We start from the raw sequence: 22,780 nt of genomic DNA on the forward strand, positions 1-22,780 counted from the left end.
TTAAGGCCCTCCATGTCTTCCTTGTTCAATAAAGGTATTTGCCTGTTTTGGTGATATATTTTTATTTGATTTTATTTGATTTATATTTTTGCCCACTTCTTAGGCTCAGTTCACTGTGAAAAATCCCACCATTAATTTGTCAGCTCGTAAGTCGTGCATCAGGAGTAGAAGGACGGAAATATATATAAATAAAAATAAATATATATATACAGTAAATATAAATAAAAAAATAAAAATGTATATAAATATAAAGTATGCCGTTGGAAAGCAGCCCCCCCCTGGGGAATATAAAATGGTTGTCACCATAATTAATTTGACAAAAGTATATTGTGAAAGTCAAAGCTTGGTTAACATTAAGATCTAGCACCTGCTTTCTCAAAAAGTTGTAACCCCCCTCAAATATACACATAAACTGTGATATTGTATTAATTAAGCATAGTTTTACCATATTTTCACATTTACATATACGTTTTTATTCTACATTTTGGATTCGTTTTGATTGCGTTCACAAAATGACATGGTCAGTTAATGTAACACTACTGAGTTACAGTCGTAGCTGGGGTGAGATTTGTTTGTTGGTCACCGTTGGAGCTGGTATTCTGATTATTGTGATTTTTTTTTGTCATGATTCAAATGGACTCACTGTACACCAGTTATTTAAAGCCTGTATCTATGCTGCAGAAACAATTTGAGTAACATAGCTAGTATACTGACTCAGAAAGCTGCTCAGATGGGATGATGAGCGTATGGTAAAGAAAGACCACTTTGATTGTGGATTGTAAATCTATATTTCTCTTATCTCTACATTACTGCAGTCAACAAGATGGCTAATGGCTCATTTATCAATTGCTAATTAATTCCCGTGTTACTCTGGCTCAGGTTTTGCTCGCAACCTGTCTGAAGGGACAGATGCCAACTACACTGAGTATGTGGCCACAAGGTGGTACCGTTCACCTGAGCTGCTGTTGGGGTGAGTGTGTGTATGTGAGCGTGCGCACGTGTGTGTGTGTGTGTGCGTGTGTGTGTGTGTTCCATAAACCAGCGTCTATCACTTCATGACTCATCTTCATCCTCTCTGACTTACTAATTGAGGATCATCATCATCACTGGCGATCGGCTCTGACTCCTTTCGTACAGAGAGAGAGAGCGATTGATCTACTACAGGATTAGTATTGCCTTCACATCAAACACACGTCACTATCTTGACAGTGAAATGCTATTTTCCTGAGCTCCAGAAAGCAAAGATTTCAGAGCTCCGCTCTCGGTGTTCCAGCTGAGATGAAGGTCCCTCCCTTCTAGCGTGGAGACAGCTGAGCATCATCTCTCCTCACTGCTGTAGCCTGATTTAGTAAATGCCCTGGAACATTTATTGAGACGGCGTTTGAATGCCGCCCACTCGAATGCTCTCTCCCTCCAACATCACGGCTCTTCTGCTGCTCTGCTGCTCGTTCCTCAGCAGACTCCTCAGCTCCATCTTCTTCTGCCGTCCTCTTCAATGGACCACTTCATTTTCACTCCTATAATCCTTGTTTTCATCACCAACATTATCACTCCTGTCATCAGTACCACCTAACCAGCAAGGTCGTTGTTTCCTGTCAGTGATTTGCTGCACATGAATCATATATCTCTCTCTCCCTCTCTCTCTCTCTCCCTCCCTCCCTCTCTCTCTCTCTCATCTCTCTATCTCTCTCTCCATCCTAGGGCTCCCTATGGCAAGGCGGTGGACATGTGGTCAGTGGGGTGTATCCTCGGCGAGCTGAGTGACGGTCAGCCCTTGTTTCCTGGAGAAAGTGAGATCGATCAGGTTTGTTGAGGAACCAAAACCACCATGAGGCCTCGATACGTTCCTCTTTCATCCCGACACAATGACAATGGGAATTTGATGGAACTAATGGACCCTAGGGGGCGTCCTTGTGGCTCACTGGGGCAGCCTGGGGCATGTGCTCTAAATGTTGTGTTATCACTCCTCTTTCACTCCTGTAGTTCCTCATGGCATGCTATCTAAAGCCTACAATTAAAGGTACAGTGCCAACAATGAAAATTAAATTCATATATAGTTCTTTGCGTGGCCAAAAACGGATTGCAGTAACATGGAACTCTAAATATGACCTTGTATCTCCAAGGCAGACAGGAATAAGAAAAACAGACTTAGGCGGCATTCACACCCAAAGCGCTTTTTTCAGTCAGAACGCTATGAAAATCATGTTGAGAGCGCTTCCATTGTGCACAAAACACAGCGCACTGAGCATTTTTTTTGTGCTCCGTTTGTTTTCCCCTGCAGTCGCGTGCAGTACGGATCAGAACACAACGACCACACGGACGGTAGCCAGCTAGTTTTGTCTGTTTGATGTTGTTCACTGTCAACACGAAAGCCAGATTATTGCCAATTCTGGCAGCAGCGGAGGTTGAAAATCCCTCGGGAGGAGAAAAGGTAGGAGGAGTGAAAAAGACGATCAGGGCGCTTTTCCTCAATGTTCAACTTTGTTCAGCTTTAAAACGCCCACAGCGCTCCTCCAAAAACAACACCAGCGCTGAAATGCCAGGTGTGTTCATTAAAAGAGGAGCACGTTTAGCGCGTCCTTACATAGAGAATGAACTGCAGAAAGACGCTGGCAGCTCCAAAAACGCTTTGGGTCTGAATGTCCCCTTAAGTTGACAAGACAAGAGGATGACATCTTTCAACTCAAGTTAAAACATGCAAATCAACACAAGTGGAGTTATGAGGGTTTCACATGACAGCTATATCTGTTTTCTATACAGCATGTGTCTGGAAAACTCTTAACTTTAATCCATTGATACCTGATGCAGCATTTGCGTGTATATCCCTCATTTGTGTGCGTATCCCTTTAAGACCGCGAACCAGCGTTAACGCGGTTCGCGGTCTTAAAGGGATACACACACAAATGCTGCATCAGGTATCAATGGGTTAAAGAGCCTTGTAATGCGTTGATTTAGGCTCCATTGCTCATATGAACTGAAGTCAGGATACGAGGAATCAGCGTGACGTCACGACGACAACAATCACCTGACTTCCTGGTGTCTCTGCGGGGTGTTACGTGCGGTCCCTGTCCTGTCATGCACCCGCACTGGGAGCTGGAACATGGCTAGCTGTTAGCTGTGAGCTAACGTTAGTTGAATGGCAATAAAACGCCACCAAACGACCAGTTTGACATAATAACGGTCATGTTTGAGTCGTGCTCTCTCCATAAAGCCCACCATCTTTGATATCTGTTGGCTAGTTGTTGATATTTATAATGATATTGTGGCTCTAAAATATAATTTTTTTATCGTTGAGCTGAGTGTCATGGCGGCGACTCCCGTTCCGCTCCTGCTGATGCCTCGTATACAGGGCTAGTTTCTGCAGTGAATTAGCCATCACCCACACTGCAGAGTCTGAAACTCCCCACCACACGTTATTAATTAGCATGCTAACTCTTTATAATATTATTATTATTATTATTATTATTATTATTATTAATAATGACCAATCTAACTATTTATATTATTATTATTATTATTATTAATTACCATGCTAACTATTTATAATAATATTATTATTATTAATTACCATGCTAACTATTTATAATATTATTATTATTATTATTAATAATTACCATGCTAACTATTTATAATACTATTATTATTATTAATGACCATGCTAACTATTTATAATAATATTATTATTATTAATTACCATGCTAACTATTTCTAATGTTCTGTCCAGCTCTTCACCATTCAGAAGGTGCTGGGGCCACTCCCTGCAGAACAGATGAAACTCTTCTACAACAACCCTCGCTTCCATGGCATCAGGGTAGATAACCCTCCCTCATCCTTTCTCCTGCCTCTGCTCCTCTCCTCTCTCCTTCCCCCCCTCTGTCATTTCACCTTCTCTTCTCTTCTCTTCTCCCCCTCTCTCTCTCCTCTCTCCTCCCCCCCCCTCTCTCTCTCTCCTCTCTCCTCCCCCTCTGTGGTTTCACCTTCTCTTCTCCCCCCCTCTCTCTCTCTCTCTCCTCTCTCCTCCCCCCCTCTCTCTCTCTCTCTCTCTCTCTCCTCTCTCCTCCCCCTCCGTCGTTTCACCTTCTCTTCTCCCCTCCTCTCTCTCTCTCTCTCTCCTCTCTCCTCCCCCTCTGTGGTTTCACCTTCTCTTCTCCCCCCCCTCTCTCTCTCTCTCCTCTCTCCTCCCCCTCTGTGGTTTCACCTTCTCTTCTCCCCCCCCCCTCTCTCTCTCTCCTCTCTCCCCCCCCCCCTCTCTCTCTCTCTCTCTCTCCTCCCCCTCCGTCATTTCACCTTCTCTTCTCCCCCCCCTCTCTCTCTCTCTCCTCTCTCCTCCCCCCCCCCCTCTCTCTCTCTCTCTCTCTCCTCTCTCCTCCCCCCCTCTCTCTCTCTCTCTCTCTCTCTCCTCTCTCCTCCCCCCCTCTCTCTCTCTCTCTCCTCTCTCCTCCCCCCCTCTCTCTCTCTCTCTCTCTCTCCTCTCTCCTCCCCCTCCGTCGTTTCACCTTCTCTTCTCCCCCCCCTCTCTCTCTCTCTCTCCTCTCTCCTCCCCCCCCTCTCTCTCTCTCTCTCTCCTCTCTCCTCTCCCTCTGTGGTTTCACCTTCTCTTCTCCCCCCCCTCTCTCTCTCCTCTCTCCTCCCCCCCCCCCCCCTCTCTCTCTCTCTCTCTCTCTCCTCCCCCTCTGTGGTTTCACCTTCTCTTCTCCCCCCCTCTCTCTCTCTCTCTCCTCTCTCCTCCCCCTCTGTGGTTTCACCTTCTCTTCTCCCCCCCTCTCTCTCTCTCTCTCCTCTCTCCTCCCCCCCCCTCTCTCTCTCTCTCTCTCTCTCTCTCTCCTCTCTCCTCCCCCTCCGTCATTTCACCTTCTCTTCTCCTCCCCCCCCCTCTCTCTCTCTCTCCTCTCTCCTCCCCCCTCTCTCTCTCTCTCTCTCCTCTCTCCTCCCCCTCTGTGGTTTCACCTTCTCTCCCCCCCCCCTCTCTCTCTCTCCTCTCTCCTCCCCCTCTGTGGTTTCACCTTCTCCCCCCCCCCTCTCTCTCTCTCTCCTCTCTCCCCCCCCCTCTCTCTCTCTCTCCTCTCTCCTCCCCCTCTGTGGTTTCACCTTCTCTTCTCCCCCCCCCCCTCTCTCTCTCTCTCTCCTCTCTCCTCCCCCCCCTCTCTCTCTCTCAATTCAATCTCTCTCTCCTCTCTCCTCCCCCTCTGTTGTTTCACCTTCTCTTCTCCCCCCCTCCTCTCTCTCTCTCCTCTCTCCTCCCCCTCTATTGTTTCACCTTCTCTTCTCCCTCTCTCTCTCTCCTCCCCCTCTGTGGTTTCACCTTCTCTTCTCCCCCCCCTCTCTCTCTCTCTCTCCTCTCTCCTCCCCCTCTGTGGTTTCACCTTCTCTTATCCCCTCTCTCTCTCCCTCTCTCCCTCCCTCCCTCCTTCCTTCCTGGTGCCTGGTGGCAGTGCTCCCAGCACCATGACTGAGTGGATTGCTATGACTCATGAGATAGGTTGGTGTTCAGCTTAGCAGCCAGAGAAAATGTCCCAGAAGACTGAGCAAGACTGTGTGTGCGTGTGCGTGTGTGTTAGTGTCTGTTTAGTGTGAGACTGTGTGCGTGTGCATGTGTGTTAGTGTCTGTTTAGTGTGAGACTGTGTGCGTGTGCATGTGTGTTAGTGTCTGTTTAGTGTGAGACTGTGTGCGTGTGCATGTGTGTTAGTGTCTGTTTAGTGTGAGACTGTGTGCGTGTGCATGTGTGTTAGTGTCTGTTTAGTGTGAGACTGTGTGCGTGTGCATGTGTGTTAGTGTCTGTTTAGTGTGAGCCAGTAATAGATTTCTGTGTGACTGGAAGTGATTAGCTGTGATTAATATCGACTCGACACTGAAAGTCATTCTCACTGCACGGAAAGAGTTCCTGTGTACAACCTCAAATCAATACCGTTGTCATCCTGTGTGTGTGTGCGTGTGTGTGCTTGTGTGTGTGTGTGCGCGTGTCTGTGCGTGTGTGTGTGTGCGTGTGTGTGTGTGTGTGTGTGTGTGTGTGTGCCAGTTCCCCTCGGTTACTCACCCTCAGACTTTGGAGAGGAGGTACCTGGGCATCCTGAGCGGTTTGATGTTGGATCTGATGAAGGTGACATAGTGGAAAAATACTCACTTCACACTATAAATACTCAAACCTTGACCTTCTACCCAGTGGAATACATTGAAATGATGTATTGTGTCATCTATTCTTAACCTCTCCAGTCATCTCCTTGTACCTATAAACTGTATGCTCTCCACCTTATTTTTGAATGCCCCACTGTAACAAATAATTGTGGGAACAAGGTTCGGTTTAACGTGACTCATTGTTGCAGCTTGCCATTTCCTTTGTTATACTCTGGCTGCAGACCCGAATTATAAACCGGAAGCTGGAGTCCGTTATAAAAGTTATAAATATAGTCACGTTATAAACAACTAACCAACGCTGGGGGTCCGTATGGAAACAGTGTTACTCGAAATGGTTAAAAGTTAAATCAATTTGGTCATTCAGTGGCGTTTTACTGCCATGTAAAGTCTATTACGCTAGCCGTTAGCATTAGCCACAGTAGCCGACTACCCACAATGCATTACGTTATCCCAGCACCCGAAAGACACGGCTGTAGAGCAGAATGGCTCTGCTGTAAAATCCTCATAGACGTTTTTTTGGTCAAGTTAAAACAGTGTAAAAATTAGAAGAAGCACCCATCAGGCATCATGGCAGCTAGAAATAAGGTGGATAAGCTGGGCATGTTCTTGGGCCCGTCAGAACCTGTTACTGCTGACGCCCACGGAGCGCTATCTGACGGAGCAGAGTCTGAACCACCCCGCCTTCCAGCCGCTGAGGCAGGCAGAGAGAGAGAGGCCTCCCCCTGCCTCTCCCAACGCAACGCGCTCCTCCAAGAGGAAGGCGCACCACCACGGAGAGAACACCGTTCCTACTAGGTCAGTCTGCTGCCCCCCTGTGTTCATTTGATGTCACTGCTTCCATGTGCACATGGAAACATGAGGACCCTGATTCACCAAAGAAACATAATTAGAAAAACACCTTATTCATAGTTGCAGAGCAATAATAGCCATTGGCTCTATTTGGGTCTATCGCAAATTTTAATCAAATTTTCAGAAAGTCGGCAAAAGAAAATGGGAAATAATTTTTGCGTTTCCATCCGCTGCTATTATGCGAATTATAGAGCTGTCAATCACCTTGTGTTTGAGGCTGTCTGAGCTGCTGATCAGCTGCTAGATAGAGCAGATAGTAAGTGAATACAATTTCATTCAATTCTAGAAGTGAGTCGTATTAAAGTTAATATCCCAGTCTTCTTCTGTTTACCACAGCGGGTATTGTGCTGCGTATTTACCATTATTTACCGTGCGTAGCCCTATTGTGTGTCAGCTCCACGGCATGTCATGTTTTGCAGTGATCAAGGCAAACTGCCTGGTTTTTGAATGGAGAGACAACGGAATATCGCTTCATCTGTTTCCACCGCACATGTCGCATTTTCCTTTTATCGATACACCCGACTTTTCCATCTCCCTCAAGCGTGAAAACCTTTTTGCGATATTTGGAGGTTTTTGTGAATTTTGCAGCGTTTCCACTCAGTTGTTTTACGCGCAAATTTAAATTTTGCATAAAAGACGACTACTGATTTTCTTTGCACAAATAATACAGTAACACTTTACAATGCGTGTGGAGAACATGCAGACTCCACTCAGAGAGGGCCTGTTGACGAGCCCACCTGGGCAGTGGACGCTGAGGGCATGGGGATACACCATGCCCCCTACGTATTAAGACTTAACTAAGCCTTCATGTAAAGTGACTAATAAGACCCAGTTCTAAAAACACAGCATCAATTCCCCCAATTACTGTTACATAAATGCAGGTGTTAAATCACAACACTCTCAGTTTTGCAATTTATAATGGCTGCTATCTTTGCTCCCTGACAGAGGCATTGTTGATTGTAGAGAGCCAAAGTGAACGTCACTTCCTGCTTCAGCACTGTGCCAGAGATTTTCATCCGCCATTTATTTTCCCATAGATATTTCGTAAAATGCGTATAAAAATAGTTTTACTTGTTCAAACCAAACGGTTCAGATATATTTAGACACAGGAGAGATCGCATAACATTTCACTCGGACCAAAACGTAAAAAAATGCGGGACCAATGCGGTTTGACCACATTACGATATGTCTATGGTCAAATAAATTGCGGAAGAAAATCTCTGGTACAGTGCTGAAGCCTACTATAAACATCCTGTCCATCCCTCTGTGACTTCCTGTCTGTGTCTCTCTAATATAAACATCCTGTCCATCCCTCTGTGACTTCCTGTCTGTGTCTCTCTAATATAAACATCCTGTCCATCCCTCTGTGACTTCCTGTCTGTGTCCCTCTAATATAAACATCCTGTCCATCCCTCTGTGACTTCCTGTCTGTGTCCCTCTAATATAAACATCCTGTCCATCCCTCTGTGACTTCCTGTCTGTGTCTCTCTAATATAAACATCCTGTCCATCCCTCTGTGACTTCCTGTCTGTGTCCCTCTAATATAAACATCCTGTCCATCCCTCTGTGACTTCCTGTCTGTGTCTCTCTAATATAAACATCCTGTCCATCCCTCTGTGACTTCCTGTCTGTGTCCCTCTAATATAAACATCCTGTCCATCCCTCTGTGACTTCCTGTCTGTGTCTCTCTAATATAATGCTGCCTTCCAGACACCTGGGACGTGGGTGTTTCCCAGTGGAAAAGTCCCACCCCCCACCTTCAAAGCATTCCAGAGCACAAAGGCAAAACGCAACCAAGAAATATGGCGGACCGCGACAAACTTTTTTTTGTTTAGCAAATAGCAAGACAGCTTAACAACGAGTAGAGCACCATCCTTACATATTTAAATGAAAATGAGGAGCAGCAATGACACATAATGTAACAGACTCTATTATACATTTTATTAAGGCACTTAATACTTTGGACTACATACTCCATGTTGCGGCCATTGTTGTGTGACGTCAGACAACTGGTTCCCAGCCTAGTGGGGGTAGATTTTTTTCTCCCAGTTTTCAAGTCGGAGCTCCCACTTTGAGTGCCGTTCCAGCGCACTTTTCCTAATAGGAGGCCAGAAAATCTGAAGGTCCCAGTTGTCTGGAAGGCAGCATAAACATCCTGTCCATCCCTCTGTGACTTCCTGTCTGTGTCTCTCTAATATAAACATCCTGTCCATCCCTCTGTGACTTCCTGTCTGTGTCTCTCTAATATAAACATCCTGTCCATCCATCTGTGACTTCCTGTCTGTGTCTCTCTAATATAAACATCCTGTCCATCCCTCTGTGACTTCCTGTGTGTGTCTCTCTAATATAAACATCCTGTCCATCCCTCTGTGACTTCCTGTCTGTGTCTCTCTAATATAAACATCCTGTCCATCCCTCTGTGACTTCCTGTCTGTGTCTCTCTAATATAAACATCCTGTCCATCCCTCTGTGACTTCCTGTCTGTGTCCCTCTAATATAAACATCCTGTCCATCCATCTGTGACTTCCTGTCTGTGTCTCTCTAATATAAACATCCTGTCCATCCCTCTGTGACTTCCTGTGTGTGTCTCTCTAATATAAACATCCTGTCCATCCCTCTGTGACTTCCTGTCTGTGTCTCTCTAATATAAACATCCTGTCCATCCATCTGTGACTTCCTGTCTGTGTCTCTCTAATATAAACATCCTGTCCATCCCTCTGTGACTTCCTGTCTGTGTCTCTCTAATATAAACATCCTGTCCATCCCTCTGTGACTTCCTGTCTGTGTCTCTCTAATATAAACATCCTGTCCATCCCTCTGTGACTTCCTGTCTGTGTCTCTCTAATATAAACATCCTGTCCATCCCTCTGTGACTTCCTGTCTGTGTCCCTCTAATATAAACATCCTGTCCATCCCTCTGTGACTTCCTGTCTGTGTCTCTCTAATATAATGCTGCCTTCCAGACACCTGGGACGTGGGTGTTTCCCAGTGGAAAAGTCCCACCCCCCACCTTCAAAGCATTCCAGAGCACAAAGGCAAAACGCAACCAAGAAATATGGCGGACCGCGACAAACTTTTTTTTGTTTAGCAAATAGCAAGACAGCTTAACAACGAGTAGAGCACCATCCTTACATATTTAAATGAAAATGAGGAGCAGCAATGACACATAATGTAACAGACTCTATTATACATTTTATTAAGGCACTTAATACTTTGGACTACATACTCCATGTTGCGGCCATTGTTGTGTGACGTCAGACAACTGGTTCCCAGCCTAGTGGGGGTAGATTTTTTTCTCCCAGTTTTCAAGTCGGAGCTCCCACTTTGAGTGCCGTTCCAGCGCACTTTTCCTAATAGGAGGCCAGAAAATCTGAAGGTCCCAGTTGTCTGGAAGGCAGCATAAACATCCTGTCCATCCCTCTGTGACTTCCTGTCTGTGTCTCTCTAATATAAACATCCTGTCCATCCCTCTGTGACTTCCTGTCTGTGTCTCTCTAATATAAACATCCTGTCCATCCATCTGTGACTTCCTGTCTGTGTCTCTCTAATATAAACATCCTGTCCATCCCTCTGTGACTTCCTGTGTGTGTCTCTCTAATATAAACATCCTGTCCATCCCTCTGTGACTTCCTGTCTGTGTCTCTCTAATATAAACATCCTGTCCATCCATCTGTGACTTCCTGTCTGTGTCTCTCTAATATAAACATCCTGTCCATCCCTCTGTGACTTCCTGTCTGTGTCCCTCTAATATAAACATCCTGTCCATCCCTCTGTGACTTCCTGTCTGTGTCTCTCTAATATAAACATCCTGTCCATCCCTCTGTGACTTCCTGTCTGTGTCTCTCTAATATAAACATCCTGTCCATCCCTCTGTGACTTCCTGTCTGTGTCCCTCTAATATAAACATCCTGTCCATCCCTCTGTGACTTCCTGTCTGTGTCCCTCTAATATAAACATCCTGTCCATCCCTCTGTGACTTCCTGTCTGTGTCTCTCTAATATAAACATCCTGTCCATCCCTCTGTGACTTCCTGTCTGTGTCTCTCTAATATAAACATCCTGTCCATCCCTCTGTGACTTCCTGTCTGTGTCCCTCTAATATAAACATCCTGTCCATCCCTCTGTGACTTCCTGTCTGTGTCCCTCTAATATAAACATCCTGTCCATCCCTCTGTGACTTCCTGTCTGTGTCCCTCTAATATAAACATCCTGTCCATCCCTCTGTGACTTCCTGTCTGTGTCTCTCTAATATAATGCTGCCTTCCAGACACCTGGGACGTGGGTGTTTCCCAGTGGAAAAGTCCCACCCCCCACCTTCAAAGCATTCCAGAGCACAAAGGCAAAACGCAACCAAGAAATATGGCGGACCGCGACAAACTTTTTTTTGTTTAGCAAATAGCAAGACAGCTTAACAACGAGTAGAGCACCATCCTTACATATTTAAATGAAAATGAGGAGCAGCAATGACACATAATGTAACAGACTCTATTATACATTTTATTAAGGCACTTAATACTTTGGACTACATACTCCATGTTGCGGCCATTGTTGTGTGACGTCAGACAACTGGTTCCCAGCCTAGTGGGGGTAGATTTTTTTCTCCCAGTTTTCAAGTCGGAGCTCCCACTTTGAGTGCCGTTCCAGCGCACTTTTCCTAATAGGAGGCCAGAAAATCTGAAGGTCCCAGTTGTCTGGAAGGCAGCATAAACATCCTGTCCATCCCTCTGTGACTTCCTGTCTGTGTCTCTCTAATATAAACATCCTGTCCATCCCTCTGTGACTTCCTGTCTGTGTCTCTCTAATATAAACATCCTGTCCATCCATCTGTGACTTCCTGTCTGTGTCTCTCTAATATAAACATCCTGTCCATCCCTCTGTGACTTCCTGTGTGTGTCTCTCTAATATAAACATCCTGTCCATCCCTCTGTGACTTCCTGTCTGTGTCTCTCTAATATAAACATCCTGTCCATCCATCTGTGACTTCCTGTCTGTGTCTCTCTAATATAAACATCCTGTCCATCCCTCTGTGACTTCCTGTCTGTGTCCCTCTAATATAAACATCCTGTCCATCCCTCTGTGACTTCCTGTCTGTGTCTCTCTAATATAAACATCCTGTCCATCCCTCTGTGACTTCCTGTCTGTGTCTCTCTAATATAAACATCCTGTCCATCCCTCTGTGACTTCCTGTCTGTGTCCCTCTAATATAAACATCCTGTCCATCCCTCTGTGACTTCCTGTCTGTGTCCCTCTAATATAAACATCCTGTCCATCCCTCTGTGACTTCCTGTCTGTGTCCCTCTAATATAAACATCCTGTCCATCCCTCTGTGACTTCCTGTCTGTGTCCCTCTAATATAAACATCCTGTCCATCCCTCTGTGACTTCCTGTCTGTGTCCCTCTAATATAAACATCCTGTCCATCCCTCTGTGACTTCCTGTCTGTGTCCCTCTAATATAAACATCCTGTCCATCCCTCTGTGACTTCCTGTCTGTGTCCCTCTAATATAAACATCCTGTCCATCCCTCTGTGACTTCCTGTCTGTGTCTCTCTAATATAAACATCCTGTCCATCCCTCTGTGACTTCCTGTCTGTGTCCCTCTAATATAAACATCCTGTCCATCCCTCTGTGACTTCCTGTCTGTGTCCTGCTGCCCCTCTAGGAGTCACAGTAAGAGCTCAAGCCACCGTCGCTCCAACAGCAAAGAATGTTCCAGCCTCCCTCGCCATGGAGACCTCCATCACCTAGGCAACGAGAACTTCCTCAACGGCAACAAACCCGCCCCTTCCAGCTTAAGTCCCACCCTCCACCCCAAGAGCCAGTACATGTCCCAGACCCTCAACCGCTCCGCCTCCAACAGCAAAGACCTGGCCAACAACAACCTGCCGCACCTCCTCAGTCCCAAAGAGGCCAAAGGCAAGACGGAGTTTGATTTCAACGTGGGACCTTCTTCCAAGCTTCCAGATCCTGGGCTGAAATACAGCCACAGCATCAAGCCCAGCTCCTCTCGCTCGCAGCAGCAGCAGCAGCAGCAGCAGCAGCAGCAGGCCAGCCGCCACCCCTTCCTGGAGGGCAAGACCAACACACTGCAGTCTGGAGCAGAGAAGCAACATGGCCGACATACCCACAGTATGGCCGACTCTGCTCACGGATCCATGTCCTCCTCCTCCAAGAGTTCAGCCTCCTATCTCAGCCTGTCCAAGAGCCACAGCGCTCTGAGTGACGCCAAGTCTATAGGGAACCTCAGCGATGGCCGCCTGCACCCGGACGACCCCAACGCCAACGTAACAGCAGGCGTCGGCGCCGGAGCCCGCTTCTTCCCCGCCAGCTGTTTGGACCTCAATGCGCCTCCGGGGCCTCCAGCGCCCCCTGGCAGCCCCTCTGCACGACACACTGAGCGCTCTGGGCACAGCCCCGCCTCTCGTGGGAGTGGCAACGTCCGTATGGAGAGCAGCACGCTGGACTCCTCTTCTAGACACAAATCCAGACACAAAACTTTGGCACCAGGTAGGTGGATGAGTCACATGATGAGTCACATGATGAGTCACATGATGAGTCACATGATGAGTCACATGATGAGTCACATGTGTGATCATCAGTTATTTGAATGTTGTGGAGAACAGTCAATATTAGAACTTTGCAGTGGAGGCAGCAAGAGGTCAGTTGGTGAATGTTTGATCTCCCCTCCCCTCCTCTCCCCTCCTCTCCTCTCCCCTCCCTTCCTCTCCTCTCCTCTCCCCTCCTCTCCTCTCCCCTCCTCTCCTCTTTTCTCCTCTCCTCTCCCCTCCTCTCCTCTCCTCTCCTCTCCCCTCCTCTCCTCTCCTCTCCCCTCCTCTCCTCTCCTCTCCCCTCCCTTCCTCTCCTCTCCCCTCCTCTCCTCCCCTCTCCTCTCCTCCCCTCTCCTCTCCTCTCCTCTCCCCTCCTCTCCTCTCCTCTCCTCTCCTCCTCTCTCCTCTCTGCAGAGGAGGCCAAAGCTCCAGAGCTCTTAGACCCAGGAGGAGTGGTCTTGCCCTCCACACACACCCTGCCTTCCCCTCACGAGTCTTACCACTATGGCCTGGGCTACACCTCCCCCTTCTCCTCCCAGCAGCGGCCTCACCGCCACTCCATGTACGTGAGGAGGGAGCGGCACCGTCCCCACGGTGTGGAGCCGGGCCTGGGGGCCCTGCCTGCTCCAGGGCCGGGGGGGCCGGGGGGGCCGGGGGGGCAGGGGATCCCCACACGTGCCAGCAGCCTGCAGCTCCTCTCCCCCCAGCTGCAGCACCGCACCACCCTCACTGGACACTCTGTGAACTCCTCTAGAGAGGACTGCACTGACGACATGACCAGGGTTAGTGGCAGGTGCCCTGTGTGCGTGTGCGTGTATGTGTGTGTGTGCGTGTGTGCGTGTGTGTGTGTGTGTGTGCGTGCGTGTGTGTGTGCGTGTGCGTGTGTGTGCGTGCGTGCGTGTGCGTGTGTGTGTGCGTGCGTGTGTGTGTGTGCGTGTGCGTGCGTGTGTTGGTAGTGAAAAGAAATGTCCACCCTAACACATTTGAACACTGTTATAAATACAGCTAATGAGGATGTACGCTGCGTTTCACTGTCTCAAAGCAAGATACTTCAACTTCAAGTCGCTTCCTGTATTTGTGTCACGTGGGTTTTGCCCATGGTTTTCCACGGACACGCCCACTTAGGAGACTTTTGGCAGGTCTGAGTCTATTGGAGTCAATGGGAGGAGTGAACGTGATATCAGATTATGACAGATTCTATCGCCCCCCCCATAGTCATCAAAGTAAATATTCTGCCAATTTTCCAAAGCCACATATCTTCTGAACATTCAGACAGATCAGGAGAAAATTAAATTTGTTCAAGACCTGTCTCTGTCTCAGCAACACACTCTCATGACATTTGGCAACAGGAGCTGGGAGCAGGGAGAAAGCTACATGTGAAGTTTGTTGATGTAGTAGCTAAATCTGTACGGTTTAAAAAGAAAAAAAAATGTTGTTATTGAATATCTTAGCTACTAGAGTGAGCTAACAAGGGGCAGCTTTGTGTTTATATGTGTGGTTTGTGTGGAGTTTGAGAACTGAGGATCTCTAGTTCAAGTGAGCTTGCTAGGTCAGCACTAACCCTGCGTCACCACCAGGCTCTCTCTCACAACACTTCAAGTGAGAGGTGACCATGTGACCATTTAGGAGACTTGCTAAAACCAGTTCTTACAACTGGCAGAGCCTGGGGTGCCGTATTTCTAGTAATATTGAAGATCTCTGCTCTCAGTAACTGTCCAAAGATGAGCTGACGTCGCGTACTGTCTATTCCTCCCACAACTCCTGGAATGCATTGGACGTGACAGAGTGATGATATTAAACAGTGTACAGTGTCTGAGGGTGGATCTTTCTTGAATATGTGCATTAAAAGTGTATGCATGTGTCTGTCTGTGTGTGTGTTGCATTCGTGTTTGTGTGTGTGTGTGTGTGTGTGTGTGTGTGTGTGTGTGTGTGTGTGTGCACTTTAGTTGACGTGCGTGTGTGCAGAGACAGTCTCATGATCATTGCCACTGCTCTGTGATGCTGCTCCAGTCTGCTTTGACCTGTCTGTCTCTGCGTTGACCTGCACCTGTCCTGTCCGTCTTCCCAACAGAGTGAGCCGTCCCCTAAGGACATGAGCCACCCTTGTGCGTCCATCAAAGACTCTACGAGGGACAACGCTGCTGCTTTTCACACGCAGCGCCCTAAAAACGAGGTCCGACTCCCCGACTCCCGACTCCCCACCTCCAAGCTGCTCACTACATACATCCTGCTGGTCTCCATAGCTTTCTCTGCCTCACTGCACGTTGTCACTGATATATACATGTCACCTCACTGAGAAGTTCCAAGATGGTCCTAAATGTCTTGTGATGTGAGCCAGTAGAGGATTGAGCTAATATTAAGCCCTTTTCCCACATGCGCTTTGTACCGCAAAATGACCGGAACGTGGTCTAATGCCTTCATGTGGGAAAGTTGTTTTCCGGTATAAGCACGACCCCGTGGTCGCGGACATTTCACCAGTTTCGAGCCAGTCAGAAGAGCGGTATGCGCGATAACGCATACAAGTGAGAAATGGGTGCAGTCATTTTCCGCAACACCGGTCCTCCTTCTCTCATGGGCGAGGTGTACACACGTTGCTTAACGTTCACTTCCAGCGTGCATCATCTAATCATTCGCGCACATCAAAGCAAACTACTTCCACATTTCGCTTTGTGCGTTTGCTTTCTCTACATACATAGGCTACAAGCATTGGGCAGCTTGCAAGCCTCTGCCATTCTCGCTGTGTCTGTCCTGTGTGGCTGCTGCGAAGTGCGGAGGACTGAGTGAAGGACTGGCCTCTCTGGAGCAGAGAGGGGAGGGGGGAAATCGGCTGTGTTTATTACGCTGGCTTGACGCTGCTCTTGTCAAACAAGTGTGATTTATTGTGTGGCAAGTTTTGCCGACCCCCCCAAATAAGCTCCCCCCTCCCCCCGCCCCCCAACATACCGGCTATTTGACGACTAGATTCCCACATGCGAGCGCTAAGGTGTGAAGGGAAATTCAGGGAAATGTCCGATATTGACTTACAGGTAATTTTCCGGTACGCATGTGGGAAAACGGCTTTAGAGTGATGATTCAGTGGTGTTGAGATCAGCTGAGATTCATCTGAGATTAAGAGTCACACTGCTGAAGATACTGAGGCACATGCTTTTGATCTGTGTCCACGTGTGTGATTTTGCCGTTGTGTGTTTGTGTGTGTGTGTGTGTGTGTGTGTGTGTGTGCATGTGTGTGTCTGTGTGCGCGTGTTGCATGCATTTCCCAGGTGGGCATGTACCACGACCCCCACGGCGAGGATGGAGGCTCCTCCAAGGAGAACCGTATGATCTTCAGTGAGTCCATGCCTCGGAGAGTAGGCAGCTTCTACCGAGGTAAGAGACAGGAAGCACCAAGTGAGTGAAGGTGGGTTTAGCATGGTGCTACATACAGTATGCTAACAGAAGGTGGGTTTAGCATGGTGTTGCTACATACAGTATGCTAACAGAAGGTGGGTTTAGCATGGTGCTACATACAGTATGCTAACAGAAGGTGGGTTTAGCATGGTGCTACATACAGTATGCTAACAGAAGGTGGGTTTAGCATGGAGCTACATACAGTATGCTAACAGAAGGTGGGTTTAGCATGGAGCTGCTACATACAGTATGCTAACAGAAGGTGGGTTTAGCATGGAGCTGCTACATACAGTATGCTAACAGAAGGTGGGTTTAGCATGGAGCTGCTACATACAGTATGCTAACAGAAGGTGGGTTTAGCATGGAGCTGCTACATACAGTATGCTAACAGAAGGTGGGTTTAGCATGGAGCTGTTACATACAGTATGCTAACAGGTGGGTTTAGCATGGAGCTGCTACATACAGTATGCTAACAGGTGGGTTTAGCATGGTGCTACATACAGTATGCTAACAGAAGGTGGGTTTAGCATGGTGCTACATACAGTATGCTAACAGAAGGTGGGTTTAGCATGGAGCTGCTACATGAGGTATGCTAACAGAAGGTGGGTTTAGCATGGAGCTGCTACATACAGTATGCTAACAGAAGAGGGACCAAAGGGAAAATCCACCTTAACACGTTCACTGCCGTCGACGAGTTGACTCGTCAAAAAAAATCCAACGGTTGACTGCCGTTGACGAGTCAACTCGTCAAAAAGAAAAAGAAAAAAAAATTGACGGTGGGACGTGGATCAACGCCCCCCACGTCTCCTATAAAAATATGGGAGCCACCGAACGTGTACAACCCATTCCACCGACCCACTAAGTGGCGACAGTGCTCTCCAGACTAGAAAAAGCCGAGCCAAAACTGCAGGGGAACGCGCGAGGAAACCATTCTCATACTGTAAAATGGATTGGCGAAAACGCTTTCGCTTTCGCGCTGGGAGCTGGCGGTGGGGGATTGCAAATTTGCATAATAGATTATGGGTGCAACACACTTTGAAACACCGGCAGAAAGCCCACAATCGCACGCAGCTTCATTCCAGCTGAGCTCACAACCGAAACAAACGAGCCCCATGCAGACTCGCCCAAAGAGCGGCCGCCAGCAGCCAGGCAGCACAGACAGGCAGAGCCTCGCTTGTACCGCTGCAGCCACGGAGGGAGGAGGAGAACACACACGGAGGGAGGAGTTTGAAGGAGAGGGGGGTGAGGGTGCTGCTATGGAGGAAATTACTGTTCAAAACTATTGTTTAGATGTCTGACGTCTTACGCCAAAAATAAATGGTTAAAGTGACTGTTCTATCGAATTTCACAAAAAGCCATTTATCTCAGCTTAAATTTTCAGACGCTGAAACCATGCTGTATTCAACTGCTAATGCCTACATAACTACTAACTCTACAAACTAACTATTTTAGACAGAGAAAGCACACATTCTATTAGTTCTTTTGAGATATTTTGTGTTCACAAAATCTTAGCAGAAAATAATCCTCGGCTCTTGAAAGATGAGCCAGAATCCTCAAAAAAAACCTTGGCAGAAGCTACCTACAGTAAAAAAAAAACTGCTGGCAGTGAATGTGTTAAAATGCTTTAACACTGTAAAAAGAAAACTATTTACTAGCTATTGACGATGTAGGCCTTCCTTGCATTTCTGGGCCCAAGAAACCAACAACCAGTGAAAGAGTAATAATCTTTCTCCCTCCCCTCCCCTCCCCCCCCCCTCCCCTCTCCAGTCCCCTCCCCCAGACCAGATAACTCCTCCTCCTTCCATGATGGAGTCGGGCAGGGTCGAGGGCCGGTCGTCGTGCCAGTCGCACCTGGAGACCCCGTTGTCATGGCCAACCACTCCAAACGCCAGACCGCTTTCGACTGGTAAGAGTTCATTTTTTATTTTGTTTTTGCGATCAAATTTTTTTATTAATAGATTCAACAAAACAATACAATTTCCATAACAAGAAATAGAAGAGAAAAATAATAATAACAGATCACAAAGTCAGACATTTTGAACACGTCAACAAAAAGGAAAGAGCCAAAAAGAAAAGAAAAACGGACAAAACATGAAATGCACCACCCCCCCACCCACATCCCAAACACAACCCGCATACTCACACACACACACACACACACACACACACACACACACACACACACACACACACACACACACACACACACACACACACACACACACACACACACACACACACACACACACACACACACACACACACACACGGGGAACATCATATCAGGGAATGTTACAGATCAAAAGAATCTGGTAGAGAGAGGATCATTCTAAGAGCTCTTTGAGTGAATTTGCAACATTCTGCCAGTTGATCAAGGTGGATTCACTTGATGCACTGTTGATTCTGGCAGTTGACAACTCCAAGTACACAACATCCAGAAAGGAGAAGACCCAATGTCTGATGGTGAGAGAGTGAGGAGGCTTCCAACGTAACGCAACCATCTTTTTAGCAGCTGTTATACCAGCTAGTACACTACGCCTTGCAGCCCTCGACAGATTGAGCCAGGACAAGTCATTCAACAGTAAAGCGGGTACAGTTACTGGAACAGTTACAGATGTAGATCATTTAGCAGCCACCTTCGTCCAGAACTGTACTGTGGACATTCCCACACCATGTGAATCAAAGTGCCAGGAGCATTCAAACTACACAGACTGCAAGACAGATCATTTATCAGTTTCATAGCGTATAGTCTACGTGGGGTCAAATAAGTTCTGTGCACGTAATTAAAATGAATCTGTTGGTGGTCTGGGTTACGGGAAGCCTCCCTGATATTTGCCCACACCTGATCCCACTCAAAAATAGTTCATTTTTGAACTGGCTGGTTCCAGCTGGTTACAGCATGGGCTTCTTCAGTGTGGATTGAGGAGTTGCTACAATAGTCGTCTCGCTGGCCAGCCTCCCCTCCCTTCCGTGAGAGGAGTCTGGCTGCACGGAAACAGGCTGCTGGGATAAGCCCTCCCCTGCTCTACAGCTGCTCTCCCATTGGATGCGTCGATTTCAGACGCTGCCGGATTTCCGCTCCCCGCTTATTACAAGCTCTGTCATTGGCTCCGGCGATGTCAGCCAGAGCGTCTTCCGCTCCCTCCTTCCTGTGTGTCGCTGTAAATAGTGCCCTGCCGCCTCAGTGAAAACAACTACGCTAACTAGCTAGCAAGCTAACGGCAGAAACCTACACGCTAGCTCGTTGCTACACGCTGAAAATGGCAAGTTGGATTGTTGGAAACTATTTTCCAAGGGGACTGCCGCTAAGCGCCGCCAATCGCAATTCCAGAATGGTGACCAACACCGCCAGACTCCTCTCACAGAAGAGAGGGGAGGCTGGACAGACTCCTCTCACAGAAGAGAGGGGAGGCTGGACAGACTCCTCTCACAGAAGAGAGAGGAGGCTGGACAGACTCCTCTCACAGAAGAGAGGGGAGGCTGGCCAGCAGACTCCTCTCACAGAAGGGAGGGGAGGCTGGACAGACTCCTCTCACAGAAGAGAGGGGAGGCTGGACAGAGTCCTCTCACAGAAGAGAGGGGAGGCTGGACAGACTCCTCTCACAGAAGAGAGGGGAGGCTGGACAGACTCCTCTCACAGAAGAGAGGGGAGGCTGGACAGAGTCCTCTCACAGAAGAGAGGGGAGGCTGGACAGACTCCTCTCACAGAAGAGAGAGGAGGCTGGCCAGACTCCTCTCACAGAAGAGAGAGGAGGCTGGTCAGACTCCTCTCACAGAAGGGAGGGGAGGCTGGACAGACTCCTCTCACAGAAGAGAGGGGAGGCTGGACAGACTCCTCTCACAGAAGAGAGGGGAGGCTGGACAGAGTCCTCTCACAGAAGAGAGGGGAGGCTGGACAGACTCCTCTCACAGAAGAGAGAGGAGGCTGGTCAGACTCCTCTCACAGAAGAGAGAGGAGGCTGGTCAGACTCCTCTCACAGAAGAGAGGGGAGGCTGGCCAGCAGACTCCTCTCACAGAAGGGAGGGGAGGCTGGTCAGACTCCTCTCACAGAAGAGAGAGGAGGCTGGTCAGACTCCTCTCACAGAAGAGAGGGGAGGCTGGCCAGCAGACTCCTCTCACAGAAGAGAGGGGAGGCTGGACAGACTCCTCTCACAGAAGAGAGGGGAGGCTGGTCAGACTCCTCTCACAGAAGAGAGAGGAGGCTGGCCAGCAGACTCCTCTCACAGAAGAGAGGGGAGGCTGGCCAGCAGACTCCTCTCACAGAAGAGAGAGGAGTCTGTCCAGCCTCCTCTCTCTTCTGTGAGAGGAGTCTGGCCAGCCTCCCCTCTCTTCTGTGAGGGGAGGCTGGCCAGACTCCTCTCACAGAAGAGAGGGGAGGCTGGCCAGACTCCTCTCACAGAAGAGAGGGGAGGCTGGCCAGACTCCTCTCACAGAAGAGAGAGGAGGCTGGACAGACTCCTCTCACAGAAGAGAGGACTCTGGCCAGACTCCTCTCACAGAAGGGAGGGGAGGCTGGCCAACAGACTCCTCTCACAGAAGAGAGGGGAGGCTGGCCAGACTCCTCTCACAGAAGAGAGAGGAGGCTGGACAGACTCCTCTCACAGAAGAGAGGACTCTGGCCAGACTCCTCTCACAGAAGGGAGGGGAGGCTGGCCAACAGACTCCTCTCACAGAAGAGAGGGGAGGCTGGCCAGACTCCTCTCACAGAAGAGAGGGGAGGCTGGTCAGACTCCTCTCACAGAAGAGAGAGGAGGCTGGACAGACTCCTCTCACAGAAGAGAGAGGAGGCTGGACAGACTCCTCTCACAGAAGAGAGGGGAGGCTGGTCAGACTCCTCTCACAGAAGGGAGAGGAGGCTGGTCAGACTCCTCTCACAGAAGAGAGAGGAGGCTGGCCAGAGTCCTCTCACAGAAGAGAGGGGAGGCTGGCCAGAGTCCTCTCACAGAAGAGAGAGGAGGCTGGCCAGAGTCCTCTCACAGAAGGGAGAGGAGGCTGGCCAGAGTCCTCTCACAGAAGGGAGGGGAGGCTGGCCAGAGTCCTCTCACAGAAGAGAGAGGAGGCTGGCCAGAGTCCTCTCACAGAAGGGAGGGGAGGCTGGCCAGAGTCCTCTCACAGAAGGGAGGGGAGGCTGGCCAGAGTCCTCTCACAGAAGAGAGGGGAGGCTGGCCAGAGTCCTCTCACAGAAGAGAGGGGAGGCTGGCCAGAGTCCTCTCACAGAAGGGAGGGGAGGCTGGCCAGAGTCCTCTCACAGAAGGGAGGGGAGGCTGGCCAGAGTCCTCTCACAGAAGAGAGAGGAGGCTGGCCAGAGTCCTCTCACAGAAGGGAGGGGAGGCTGGCCAGAGTCCTCTCACAGAAGGGAGGGGAGGCTGGCCAGAGTCCTCTCACAGAAGAGAGAGGAGGCTGGCCAGAGTCCTCTCACAGAAGAGAGAGGAGGCTGGCCAACAGACTCCTCTCACAGAAGAGAGGGGAGGCTGGACAGACTCCTCTCACAGAAGAGAGGGGAGGCTGGACAGACTCCTCTCACAGAAGGGAGAGGAGGCTGGACAGAGTCCTCTCACAGAAGGGAGAGGAGGCTGGACAGAGTCCTCTCACAGAAGAGAGGGGAGGCTGGACAGACTCCTCTCACAGAAGGGAGGGGAGGCTGGACAGACTCCTCTCACAGAAGAGAGGGGAGGCTGGCCAGACTCCTCTCACAGAAGGGAGGGGAGGCTGGACAGACTCATCTCACAGAAGAGAGGGGAGGCTGGACAGACTCCTCTCACAGAAGAGAGGGGAGGCTGGCCAGACTCCTCTCACAGAAGGGAGAGGAGGCTGGCCAGAGTCCTCTCACAGAAGGGAGGGGAGGCTGGCCAGCGAGACGACTAC

At 48.9% G+C, this 22,780-nt stretch overlaps 1 protein-coding gene across 1 annotated transcript in view; it reads left to right on the forward strand.

Annotated features, from left to right (window-relative positions):
• Positions 1 to 22,780, forward strand: part of LOC310790851 (cyclin-dependent kinase-like 5) — a 62,915-nt gene that overhangs the window by 28,981 nt on the left and 11,154 nt on the right. Inside the window, exons 7-16 of the mRNA XM_083652557.1 lie at positions 880 to 970; positions 1,702 to 1,804; positions 3,725 to 3,811; positions 6,018 to 6,098; positions 6,753 to 6,928; positions 12,642 to 13,486; positions 13,942 to 14,309; positions 15,599 to 15,700; positions 16,788 to 16,893; positions 18,682 to 18,820. Of these exons, the coding sequence (XP_083508683.1) occupies positions 880 to 970; positions 1,702 to 1,804; positions 3,725 to 3,811; positions 6,018 to 6,098; positions 6,753 to 6,928; positions 12,642 to 13,486; positions 13,942 to 14,309; positions 15,599 to 15,700; positions 16,788 to 16,893; positions 18,682 to 18,820 (2,098 nt within the window). The remainder of the gene's footprint in view (positions 1 to 879; positions 971 to 1,701; positions 1,805 to 3,724; positions 3,812 to 6,017; positions 6,099 to 6,752; positions 6,929 to 12,641; positions 13,487 to 13,941; positions 14,310 to 15,598; positions 15,701 to 16,787; positions 16,894 to 18,681; positions 18,821 to 22,780) is intronic.

Source organism: Poromitra crassiceps (assembly GCF_964638095.1).
Source record: "Poromitra crassiceps genome assembly, chromosome: 16".
Classification (NCBI taxonomy): domain Eukaryota; kingdom Metazoa; phylum Chordata; class Actinopteri; order Beryciformes; family Melamphaidae; genus Poromitra; species Poromitra crassiceps.